At 36.6% G+C, this 13,573-nt stretch overlaps 1 protein-coding gene across 5 annotated transcripts in view; it reads right to left on the reverse strand.

Annotated features, from left to right (window-relative positions):
• The window catches only part of CASC1 (cancer susceptibility 1), an 88,099-nt gene that overhangs the window by 55,091 nt on the left and 19,435 nt on the right, over window positions 1-13,573 (reverse strand). For all 5 annotated transcript variants that reach the window (XM_027541556.1, XM_027541557.1, XM_027541559.1 and 2 more), the window contains 3 exons: window positions 12,253-12,344; window positions 9,795-9,896; window positions 8,572-8,709 (listed from right to left, as the gene is read on the reverse strand). In XM_027541556.1, coding sequence (XP_027397357.1) covers window positions 8,572-8,709; window positions 9,795-9,896; window positions 12,253-12,344 — 332 coding nt within the window. The remainder of the gene's footprint in view (window positions 1-8,571; window positions 8,710-9,794; window positions 9,897-12,252; window positions 12,345-13,573) is intronic.

The raw sequence follows: 13,573 nt of genomic DNA on the forward strand, positions 1-13,573 counted from the left end.
CCATTCTTTGGCGCTCAGCCTTCTTCACAGTCCAACTCTCACATCCATACATGACCACAGGAAAAACCATAGCCTTGACTAGACGGACCTTTCTTGGCAAAGTAATGTCTCTGCTTTTGAATATGCTATCTAGATTGGTCATAACTTTCCTTCCAAGGAGTAAGCGTCTTTTAATCTCATGGCTGTAGTCACCATCTGCAGTGATTTTGGAGCCCAGAAAAATAAAGTCTGACACTGTTTCCACTGTTTCCCCATCTATTTCCCATGAAGTGATGGGACCGGATGCCATGATCTTCGTTTTCTGAATGTTCAGCTTTAAGCCAACTTTTTCACTCTCCACTTTCACTTTCATCAAGAGGCTTTTTAAGTTCCTCTTCACTTTCTGCCATAAGGGTGGTGTCACCTGCATATGTGAGGTTATTGACATTTCTGCCGGCAATCTTGATTCCAGCTTGTGCTTCTTCCAGTCCAGCGTTTCTCATGATGTACTCTGCATATAAGTTAAATAAACAGGGTGACAATATACAGCCTTGACATACTCCTTTTCCTATTTGGAACCAGTCTGTTGTTCCATGTCCAGTTCTAACTGTTGCTTCCTGACCTGCATACACATTTCTCAAGAGGCATGTCAGGTGGTCTGGTATTCCCATCTCTTTCAGAATTTTCCACAGTTTATTGTGATCCACACAGTCAAAGGCTTTGGCATAGTCAATAAAGCAGAAATAGATGTTTTTCTGGAACTCTCTTGCTTTTTCTGTAGATACTGTTTATTGTGCCTATTTTGTAGATGAGGAAACTGAAGCAATCTAGTTCCACCAGAGGAGCTTAGAAGACGCCACTCCATCCTATCAAATGAAAGTCTGAACAGACTAAAAAACCAACAAATTCTTTATGGATCAGAAAGCAGGAGGAGGGAGAAAGGAAGCATTTTGAAATACACAAGAGCACTTTGTTCTTCTTAACAAAGCTTGATCTCAGGGAAAATTAAGAGCAAGCTTGACCTGCTGGAATTTTTTTTCTATTAATTTAATTTAATTGGAGGCTAATTACTTTACAATATTATGGTGGTTTTTGTCATATATTGACATGAGTCAGCCATGGGTGTACATGTGTCCCACCATCCTGAAACCCCCTCTCACCTCCCTCCCCAACCCATCCCTCTGGGTTGTCCCAGACCACCAGCTTTGGGTGCCCTGCTTCATGCACTGAATTTACACTGGTCATCTATTTTATATATGGTAATATACATGTTTCAATGCTATTCTCTCATATTGTCCCACTCTTGCCTTCTCCCACGAGTTCAAGAGTCTGTTCTTTACTTCCATATCTCTTTTGCTGTCCTCCATATAGGGTAATTGTTAATCTTTCTAAATTCCACATATATGCATTAATATACTGTATTGGTGTTTCTCTTTCTGGCTTACTTCACTCTGTATAATAGGCTCCAGTTTCATCCACCTCATTAGAACTGACTCAAATGCATTCTTTTTTATAGCTGAGTAATATTCCATTGTGTATATGTACCACAACTTCCTTATCCATTCATCTGCTAATGGATATCTAGGTTGCTTCCATGTCCTAGCTATTGTAAACAGTGCTGCAATAAAACTGGGGTACATGTCTCTCTTTCAATTCTGGCTTCCTTGGTGTATATGCCAGCAGTGGGATTGCTGGGTCATATGGCAGTTCTATTTCCAGTTTTTTAAGGAATCTCCACACTGTTCTCCATAGTGGCTGTACTAGTCTGCATTTCCACTAACAGTGTAAGAGGGTTCCCTTTTCTCCACACCTTCTCCAGCATTTATCGTTTGTAGACTTTTTGATGGCAGCCATTCTGACCACCGTGAGATGGTACCTCATTGTGGTTTTGATTTTCATTTCTCTGATAATGAGTGATGTTGAGCATCTTTTCAAGTGTTTGTTAGACATCTGTATATCTTCCTTGGAGAAATGCCTGTTTTGTTCTTTGGTGCATTTTTTGATTGGGTCATTTATTTTTTTGGTATTGAGCTGCATGAGTTGCTTATATATTTTGGAGATTCATTCTTCGTCAGTTGCTTCATTTGCTATTATTTTCTCTCATTCTGAAGGCTGCCTTTTCACCTTGCTTATGGTTTCCTTTGTTGTGCAAAAGCTTTTAGGTTTAATTAGGTTTCATTTGTTTATTTTTATTTCCATTCCTCTGGGAGGTAGATCATAGAGGATCTTGCTGTGATTTATGTCAAAGAGTGTTCTGCCTATGTTTTCCTCTAAGAGTTTTATGGTTTCTGGTCTTACATTTAGATCTTTAATCCACTTTGAGTTTACTTTTGTGTAGGGTGTTAGAAAGTGTTCTAGTTTCATTCTTTTACAGGTGGCTGACCAGTTTTCCCAGCACCACTTGTTATTTGAAATTGTCTTTTCTCCATTGTATATTTTTGCCCCCTTTGTCAAAGATAAGGTGTCCAAAGGGGCGTGGATTTATCTCTGGGCTTTCTATTTTGTCCCACTGATCTATATTTCTGTCTTTGTGCCAGTATCATACTGTCTTGATGACTGTAGCTTTGTAGTATAGTCTGAAGTCAGGCAGGTTGATTCCTCCAGTTTCATTCTTCTTTCTCAAGATTGCTTTGGTTGTTCGAGGTTTTTTGTGTTTCCATATGAATTTTGAAACTACTTGTTTTGGTTCTGTGAAAAATACCATTGGTAGCTTGATAGGGATTGCGCTGAATCTATAGATTGCTTTGGGTAGTACACTCATTTTCACTATATTGATTCTTTCAATCCATAAACATGGTACATTTCTGCATGTATTTATGTCATCTTTGATTTCTTTCATCTGTGTTTTATAGTTTTCTATATATAGGTCTTTTGTTTCTTTAGGTAAATTTATTTCTAAGTATTTTATTCTTTTTTGTTGCAATGGTGAATGGGATTGTTTCCTTAATTTCTGTTTTCTCATTATTAGTGTATAGGAATGCAAGGGATTTCTGTGTATTAATTTCATATCCTGCAACTTTACTATAGTCATTGACTAGCTCCAGCAATTTTCTGGTGGTATCTTTACAGTTTTTTATAGAGAGGATTATGTCATTTGCAAACAGTTTTACTTCTTCTTTTCCAATCTGGATTCCTTTTATTTCTTTTTCTTCTCTGATTGCTGTGGCTAGGACTTCCAAAACTATGTTGAATACTAGTGATGAGAGTAGGCACCCTTGTCTTGTTCCTGATTTTAGAGGAAATGCTTTCAATTTTTTGCCATTGAGGATAATGTTTGTTGTGGGTTTGTTGTATATGGCTTTTATCATGTTGAGGTATGTTCCTTCCATGCCTGCTTTCTGGAGAGTTTTGATCATAAAGATAATAATATGGTTTTTAATCTTTCAATTTGTTAATGTGGTGTATCACATTGATTGATTTGTGAATATTGAAGAATCCTTGCATCACTGGGATAAAGCCCACTTGGTCATGATATATAATCTTTTTAGTATGTTGTTGGATTCTGTTTCCTAGAATTTTGTTGAGGATTTTTGCATCTGTGTTCATCAGTGATATTGGTCTGTAGTTTACCTTTTTTGTGGCATCTTTGTCTGGTTTTGGTATTAGGGTGATGGTGGCCTCATAGAATGAGTTTGGGAGTTTGCCTTCCTCTGCAATTTTCTGGAAGAGTTTGAGTAGAATAGGTGTTAGCTCTTCTCTGAATTTTTGATACAATTCACCTGTAAAGCCATCTGGTCCAGGCTTTTGTTTGTTGGAAGATTTTTGATTATAGCTTCAATTTCCTTGTTTGTGATGGGTCTGTTAAGATTTTCTATTTCTTCCTTGTTCAGTTTTGGAAGGTTATGCTTTTCTAAGAATTTGTCCATTTCTTCCAAGTTGTCCATTTTATTGGCATATAATTGGTCATAGTAGTCTCTTATGATATTTTGTATTTCTGTGTTGTCATTTCTCCATTTTGATTTCTAATTTTATTGATTTGATTCTTCTCCATTTTTTTCTTTATTTCTGCTCTGATTTTTCAGAGCCTACCTCACCCAGGAGAAAGGAAAATCCAAATCCAATTGGCTTTGGTCATTCCCTCTCACCCAACTTTTAACAGGAAAAGTTAAAAACACTTGCAGATTCATTGTCCAGAGACATAGGATTACTTAAAGACTGTGACCTAATCACAAGACTATAGAACTCTTCCTTCCCACCTCACCACCACATTCAGTTCAGTTCAGTCGCTCAGTCGTGTCCGACTCTTTACGACCCCATGAATCGCAGCACACCAGGCCTCCCTGTCCATCACCAACTCCCGGAGTTCACTCAGACTCACGTCCATCCAGTCAGTGATGCCATCCAGTCATCTCATCCTCCATCGTCCCCTTCTGCTCCTGCCCCCAATCCTTCCCAGCATCAGAGTCTTTTCCAATGAGTCAACTCTTTGCATGAGGTGGCCAAAGTACTGGAGTTTCAGCTTTAGCATCATTCCTTCCAAAGAACACCCAGGACTGATCTCCTTTAGAATGGACTGGTTGGATCTCTTTGCAGTCCAAGGGACTCTCAAGAGTCTTCTCCAACACCACACTTCAAAAGCATCAATTCTTTGGCGCTCAGCTTTCTTCACAGTCCAAGTCTCACATCCATACATTACCACTGGAAAAACCATAGCCTTGACTAGATGGACCTTTGCTGGCAAAGTAATGTCTCTGCTTGTCAATATACTATCTAGGTTGGTCATAACTTTTCTTCCAAGGAGTAAGCGTCTTTTAATTTCATGGCTGCGGCTTATTTACAACAGTTCTTTTTACCCAGTACATCATATCTGGCTATCACGAAAAAATTACAAGGCATACCAAAAGGCAAAAAACACAAACTGAAAAGAAGAAGCAAGCATCAGAACCATACATGGTAGAACCAGACAGACATGGCAGGATATGATGATCAGAACAGGAATTTAAAACACCTGTGATTAATGCGTTATAGGTTCTAATGGATAAAGTAGACAGCATGCAAGAATTAGATGGGTGATGTAAAACTGAAAGATGGAAATCCCAAGAAAGAACCAAAAAGAAATGCTAGAGGTCATTTCAACAGAACAAAGAATACCTTTGATGGGCTTATTCCTCAACTGGACATAGCTGAGGAAGGTATCTCTGAGAATATTTATCAAGAGAATCCTCGAAAACCAAAAAGCAAAGAGAACAAAGACTGAAAAAAGCCAGAACAGAATAACCAAAGACTTTGGAACAACTTAAAATAAATATGGCACACACATAATGGAAATACCAGGAGGAAAAGAAGGAAAGAAACAGAAGAAATATTTGAAATAAAAATGGCTGAGAATTTCCCTCAAACTAATGTCAGACACCAAACCACAGACTGAGGAATCTCAGAGAATACCAAGTAAGATAAATATCCCAGAAACCTATTTATGCATATCGTTTTCAAAGGATGGAAAATCAAAAATAAAGAAAAATTCCTGAAAGCAGCCCAAGGGAAAAAACACCTTACCTTTAGAAGAACAAAGAGTTATATCCAACTTCTCAGAAATCATACAAGCAAGTGGAAAGACATTCAGTGATGGGAAAAATTAAGGCACAGTATGATCAAGGAACAACAAATAAGTAGCAGAATTTAATTTTTTTCCTACAGAAGACAGGACCACTTTATTTTAGGAAATAATCACGTGTAATGGAATAGGATTTTTTACTCTGGTCAGAATGACCTTTTGATGTGCTGTGAAGCATGAAAGCAATGACTCAGTAAATTCAGCTGAAAAGCAGTACAGCACATAAAGAATAAAACAGTAGAATTTAATTTTGAACACTGACATAGATAATATATAGAAAATTTCTAAAGTAAGAGAGAGAGCATAGTCGTGCTGGGTAGCGTGGGCTCAAGCCAGAAACCTGGGCTTCATCCTCACCCTCTTACCAGTGGCATGATCTGGGACGAGTTATTTAACATCTGAGTCTCGCTTTCTTCATTTGAAAAATGGGGATGATGGTGCCTACCTCACAGGGTTATTGGAGTTACTTCACAGCAGCAACATGAGTAACCTAAACCAGGCTGAGAATGTCTGCCATAGTAAGGGTTACATAAGAATTCGCCATGCAAATAAATTTGATAATTTGGAACTTGATGTTTACTGTGGGATAGTGCTCAACTGCATCCTACTCTTTGCAACCCCGTGGACTGTAGCCCATCAGGGCCCCCTGTCCATGGAATTCTCCAGGCAAGACTACTGGAGTGGGTTGCCATTTCCTACTCCAGGGCATCTTCCTGATCCAGGGATCAAACCCACATCTCTTGAGTCTCCTGCATTGGCAGGTGGATTCTTTACCACTGAGCCACTTGGGAAGCTCTACCATGGGATTACTGCTATCCAGTTCTTTCTGTTCATCTTACGACTTCTTGCTTTGGTTTCCTGCTGTTATTGATTACTCTCCTTGTCTGTCTCCTGTTTTGTTTTACTTATCCTTTTCTCATCTTCCCTACTGTTTATTATTTCTGCTTCTACACCCCACATTCATAACAGGAAGATGTATCCAGCTCATCACTGGTGAACTCTAGTACTGCTTCCTGCTGCCTCTGCTATTTAAAGAGCAGCAGATTCCTGGACCAGCATCACGTCATGGCAGCCTCACTGGGAGAGAGGATATGAAAGAACACTCTGTGAGGACTCTATTAGCAGCCAAACCCCTCATGGGAGGCCCTTTGGAAGCTTTGGAAAGTCAGAGTAAGGCTCATCTAAGGTCTCGTAGGGGACCATAAGCAAGTCACTATCTGTTTCTTCATGTGTAAAATGAATCTCATAAGCTTGTTTTCCGGATTAAATTAAGCAAACATATTATGACCTTAACAGTCTGGAGTTATTCCACTGTACAGGCACATGGAGAAGTAAACCACAGTGACAAGAACTGTAACATGGTAAGGAAATGAAACAAAAAGCATTAGAGAATAAAAGGACCAAGAGGAGTGAATTCTTTCTGTTGCTGTTCAGTTGCTAAGTCATGTTCAACTCTTTGCGACTCCATGGACTGCAGCATGCCAAGCTCCTCAGTCCTTCACTATCTCCCAGAGTTTGCTCAAGTGCATGTCCATTGAGTCAGTGAAACTACCTAACCATTTCATCCTCTGCCATCCTCTTCTCCTTTTGCCTTTAATCTTTCCTAGCATTGGGGTCTTTTCCAATGAGTCAGCTCTTCGTATCAGGTAGCCAAAGTTTCCATTGTTACATTGGTGTATCTAAGTGTGGATTCCTTTCTGTTTATCCTAATGTGGGATCTGTTGGGTTTCTGAGGATTCTGGGAAATTGTCAGCCTAATGAATATTGTCTCTTCCTTATTCTACTTCTCCTTCTGATACTGCTTGTCAATATACTTTTAGTCCTTTTTGTTCGATCATACATGTCTGTTAACTACTCTTTGATAATTTTTCATCTCTTCACTGTGCTGTATTCTGATAAATTCTTCCAATCTAACTACTGACTCACTCATTATTAAGAATTCTTGGTAGAGACATTATTGTTTTGCCTTCATCAAGCTAAATATGAGCCAATCAAGTGCATATCATCACTCTTTGCAGTGTAGGTTTTCATCTATTATCCACATTACCTTTCTGAGGCTCCCAGCCATAAAAGGGTCTCTGATAGTACTTGCTACCTTGTTGTACTTTAGGCTTGCCTCCTGATGCTTCTTTAAACCAATACTAAGCCACGAAAGATTAACAAATAGACACTTTCTAGGAAGCCACTGACTTTGACACTTGTCCACTTTTCTGAATTGTCTTATGGACTCCAAGATTCTTCCTTTACTTTCCTTTGAGCTAGGCAATGGATTTAAACGTCACAACATTTTTCCTGGCATTTTTAAGTGCATGGTAAGTGGTAGTGCCTCAGGTTAACCTATCCATCCTATTTGTAGAAATAGAAAGTAGGATATTCTTATTCATCTTTGTACTTATAGTGCTTAAAAGAGGTGCTTGGCTTATAGTTAACATTAAAAAAATATGTGTAATGAATCACTGAAAAGTGGATAATTCTGGCTGAAGATAAAATCATACACTTTTATACTTGTTATCTACATAATTGTATGCAACTTGATTTTTTTCTGGAATTGGATGCACTTACAGTTAATGTTACAGTTTTGGACTTCCCTGGTAGCTCAAGATGGTAAAGCATCTGCCTACAATGCAGGTGACCTGGGTTCGATCCCTGGGTCGGGAAGATCCCCTGGAGAAGGAAATGGCAACCCACTCCAATACTCTTGCCTGGAAAATCCCATGGATGGAGGAGCATGGTAGGCTATAGTCCGTGGGGTCGCAAAGAGTCAGACACAACTGAGCGACATCACTTTCACTTTCACATTTCACAGTTAATGTTTCAGATTTGTTAGGCTGATCTTACCTAAGGTGGTGAGAGGTTTTTAGGAGTGGTAAAAATATAAAATAAAATAAAAAGATGAGCAAATATTTTTCTTCCTAACCAAGAAAGAAGTAGTGTTACTAACTGGCAAATACAATAGTTTATTTCTATTTTTGGAATCAATATCAGACTATTTATAATTTACATAATTTAAAATCACAGAATAATGCTTAAATACTTACATTTAGCACTAGTTTACTCTTCTCAATCACTTCCTCTAAAGTCTCATTGGTTTCCTCTTTCCACAAGGTAATAAAAGTATTAATTTCTTGAGCTATTGAAGGATCAGGACTCCCATCACATTCAATGTAGTGTTTCCACTGTGGAACAAAAATGCTTGCAAGTTCTCACTGATGAAAATTCAACCAAAGATTAAATCACTTCTTTTTCAAGGTATGAACTCTTATAACCTAGTTTTCCAATTCAGGCGAAAAACATATTATGATTTTAGTTCACTGAAGATGTCTCTAAAATACCCAAATATCTCTTCATCAATATAACTTATAAGCTTCAATAATTCAAATAAATAGAAATTTTATCTATTGTCACATTTTACTTTTAAAACAGTGTTTATGAGATAATTTTGTTTCGCTTCTTCTCACTAATCATATAGCTCCTGTCTTTACACAAGTTTAACATTTGGGTTAATTTATATTTCTCAAATTATTACTAATTATTAATTGCCATGTCATTTTCGTATGTCATTCCATTCATTGTGTAGTCTATGCAAACTCTACATTTGTAATCGTATTGTGTGTGTGTGTGTGTGTGCACGTGTGTGTGTGTGTGACTTGTTCAGTCGTGTACACCTCTTTGCGACCCCATGGACTGAAGCTCACCAAGCTCCTCTGTCTGTGGAATTCTTCAGGCAAAAGTACTGGAGTGGGTTGCCATTTCCTTTTCCAAGGGATCTTTCTGACCCAAGGATTGAACCTAGGTCTCCCACATTGCAGGCAGATTCTTTACCATCTGAACCACCAGAGAAGCCCAATCATATTGGGATTACAATTTTTTTGCTTTAAGTTATACTATAATCTTTGCCATATGATTACAGTTTTTCCTTTTTAACCACTGATATTGTTTCCAAAGCTGCACTGTTTTGAACAACACTCGATTGCCTCAGGGTCAAACTTTTTATATTTTAATTTAGTATAATTTCCTTAATATAAATTCCCCAAAATTAAAGAGTCAGAGTCAAAGGATATAAAAATGTCAAGGATCTTATTGACAAATAGATTTCTAAAAAGCTATACGAATTTAATTTGCTACAAGCAAATGAGAGAGATTTGTCAGATTAAATTTTTTATAGACACATTTAAAGTTGCCTGTTATTAAGATGGATATCGGATTATAACTCCCTCTTATGGTATAAAAGTGTTAGCTAAAAAAGTAAAATCAGTCTTACCTGGGAAAGGAATCTATTATCTCGTTTCAATTTCTCTGCTTCAGGAAAACATGCTTCTAACAAATAAAGTTCTTCAAGCTCTTCATTTCTCCTTTCTAGATCCTGTTTCATGGGCATAGATACATTGATCTTTTTTTTAATTTCAGCTTTGTATTTTGTAAGTAGCATCTAAAATTTACTGGACAAATATTTAATTTCAAGATGAATACTACAATTAGTTTAAATGCAACTGATATTTCTAAAAGGTTTCATCTGAAACAGTGGTGTATATAGTGTGATATGCAGCCTCCAGGTGGATCCTCCAAATTCTTTTGGGATCAGTGAGGTCAAATCTATTTTAATGACATTATTATGACTTTATTTGCTCTTTTTGCAGGGTACACATTTGCAAGATGGTGTAAAATTGCTGGCGCCTTTGTACAAATCAAGGCACAAGCTTTATTAGTGGTCATATTCTTCAGGGGAGAGGGGTATAAGTAGCTAGGTTCACATAAGAATGACCTGATGAAGAAGTAAAAATTATTAATTGTATTCAATGTAAAAACTTAAGTATATGTCCTTTGATATTCTGTGTGGTAAGATGGGAAGAATGCATAGAACACTTTTGCTGCATATCAAAGAACAATGCTATCTTGAGAAATAAACATCTGTCCAACTGTTTGAGTACTCTGGCAGACCTTCTGTCAGAAACAAATGAACTGACCATGTCACTTTCAGGAAACACTGCTGTCCTTGATAAACTCAAGCTGTCAAATAAAAATTTGAATTTTAGAAAACCTGTATCCACTACTAGGGAGCCTGACAGTTTCCCAATCCTTAAAACCTTTACCTGTTTGGCTGAAGTTGACACTAATGCATGTGATCTTTTTGATAATGAATTATAAGAATACATCAATATTTGGAAGCAAATAATTCAGTGAACCATCTTCTTCCAAGCTATCAAGTCATGATGTTGCAAAATCATGTGTCAATACAAGATTTATTCAGAGTATAAAAACAGACCAATATTTTAGTGTAACAGAGTACATAAAGTTCATTTATTTGGTTTCAGATTCCACATTAAGATGCTACCACCTATTGAGTTTCAGTATAGTATCAAGGCAAGAATCCACAATCATCTGAAAGGCTGTTACAATATTTCTCCTTTTTCCAACTATCTATATGAGGCCAAATTTTCTTTCTTTATATTTATTTCAATCGAAACAACACATAGTGTAACAGATGGAATAATGAAGTAGGGAGGAGATCCAGGAGGGCTTCCCAGGTGGCACTAGAGGTAAAGAACCTGCCTGCCAATGCAGGTTAGACCTAAGGGATTCAGGTTAGATCCCTGGGTCAGGAAGATCTCTTGGAGGAAGGCATGGCAACCCACTCCAATATTCTTGCCTAGAGAAATCTCATGGACAGAGGAGTCTGGCAGGCTGCAGTCCACAGGGTTGCAGAGTCAGACACAACTGAAGTGACTCAGCATACATATGAGGTCCAGTTGTCTTTTGTTAAGTCAGACATTAAAGACCTTTAAGAGATATAAACAATGCCACTCATTTTCCTAATTTAAATATACATTTATGTGGTAACGGATGTTAACTAGACTTATTGTGGGATCATTTCACAATACATACAACTATTGAATCATTATGTCATACATTTGAAACTAATATAATTTTATAACTCAATAAATACTGCAATTGCTTTTTTCTTTAAGTATGTTTAATGTGTTTACTTTTTAATTCATGTTTACATTTAACAATGTCTAATCTCTACTAATACAATAAATATCTTGAAATTTGTTTTAATTTCTAATATGATAAATATTGATACATATAAACCATCTAAACAAAAACTTCTTGGGGATCTTCACTTTTTAATAGTAATGAGGCTTTGTCCTGAGATTAAAAGGTCTCAGAACTACTGATTCAATAATGAAGAAATCTGGTGAAAAAGAGAAGTGAAATTTTAAAAGGAGAGGTAGAATTTGAACATTTTTTGGTTCCTATTTAATTATATATAAGATAGATTGAGAATAATAACTTAGTGGTTATAAGCATGAGCTCTGAAGCAAGACTACTTCTATCTAAGTCTTGGCTATGAAATTTATTAGCTGCTTAAATCTCTCCATATTCCCCAATTTCCTCATCTGTGAAATGTGGGTAATAATTTACCCACCATAACTTTATGGTAGGATCAAATGAGTTAAACCAGTTCATACAGACCTAAATATTATGGGTATCTATGGAAGAGAATGATATTAAATGGCCAAATAGATCTGATTGCTGTTGTTTTAGTTTCTAAGTCATGTCTGACTTTTTGTGACCCAATGGACAATAGCCCACCAGGCTACTCTGTCCATGGGATCTCCCAGGCAAAAATACTGGAGTGGGCTGCATTTTCTTCTCCAAAATGGATCTGATAGCCACATAGTTTGTCTTCAGTAATAATATCATTAATGTTTACTTACTTTTGCTTCAAGTTTTTGCAATTTTTCATTCTCAATTCGTTGTATTTCAAGTCTTTCCATTTCTTCTTTTTCATATTTCACACGTGCTTCCTCTGAAGAACAGCAAGAAAATTTTTTAGTCTGTTTTTAAGCGCTTGAAGCGACTTCAAATATTTAAGATATAGTGGTGGTAGAATACTAGATATAAGTCACAACCTTTATCATGTGGTAGAAATAAAACTGCCAGATTTCTTTCAAAAAAACAACACGACTCTCAAAATTTCTGGCCCACAATTATATTTCTCTTCTCCAAAAAGTTTATAGCAATATAATAATGATTTTAATAAATGAAAAGTGACAGATCTATCATGGGTAATTAAAAAGAGGTAAAATCTTCAAATTTCCATAATCTCGTGACATCCACACCATCAGAAGTAACTACCTAAATTTTCTCTTGCTTTCACTGTTAAAAAATAAAACATGAAATATATGTTAAAGAATATGAGTTTAACCCAAAATAATAAAACATTCCCCAAACAGTAGGTCCTGATACTGTATTCTTATCATAAGTCACCTAAATGATTTATATGATTATTAATAAAAAATCAACTTGGAAACTAATGTGCTGGTGGCACTCAGTTGCTAAGTCATGTCTGACTCTTTGCAATCTCATGGACTGTAACCCCACCAGGCTCCTCTGTCCATGGGATTTTCCAGGCAAAAATACTGGAGTGGGTTGCTATTTCTTCCTCCAGGGGATCTCAAACCTGCCTCTCCTGCATTGGTAGGCAGATTCCTTACCACTGAGCCACCTGGGAAGGACAGACATTTAAAACCCAGTATGACTCAACGGATGTTCTTCATGTTAAAAGATACAACTATCTGAACTATTCAGATTTTTAAAGTCACTTTTCGGTATTTTAAATAACCAAATTTTTATTAATTTCTATAATTAATTTCCTGAAATTCTTTAGCAAATGAAAATCCTCTTTAAATTTGACAAATAGATATTATTACACTGTAAGAACTTAGGCTGCTCTATATGTTTCTTGCTAGTATATATTTCCCATACTTAATTCGAGTTTAAGAATTCTTACTGCACAATCAGCACCAAAGCTCTCAATTTAATCAGTAATTAATGATATAAACACTTTAAGATAGGATTGCCATATTTAGCAAATAAAAATATAGGATGCTCAGATGAATTTGAATTTCAGATAAATAATGGACTTTTTTTTTTTGGTTCAAGTATATCCTAAATATTGCATGGGTAAATTATCCCAAATTATCCATTGTTTATCTGAAATTCAAATTTAACTGGGCATCCTGTATTTTATCTGGC

The sequence above is a fragment of the Bos indicus x Bos taurus genome, chromosome 5 (assembly GCF_003369695.1).
Source record: "Bos indicus x Bos taurus breed Angus x Brahman F1 hybrid chromosome 5, Bos_hybrid_MaternalHap_v2.0, whole genome shotgun sequence".
Classification (NCBI taxonomy): Eukaryota; Metazoa; Chordata; class Mammalia; order Artiodactyla; family Bovidae; genus Bos; species Bos indicus x Bos taurus.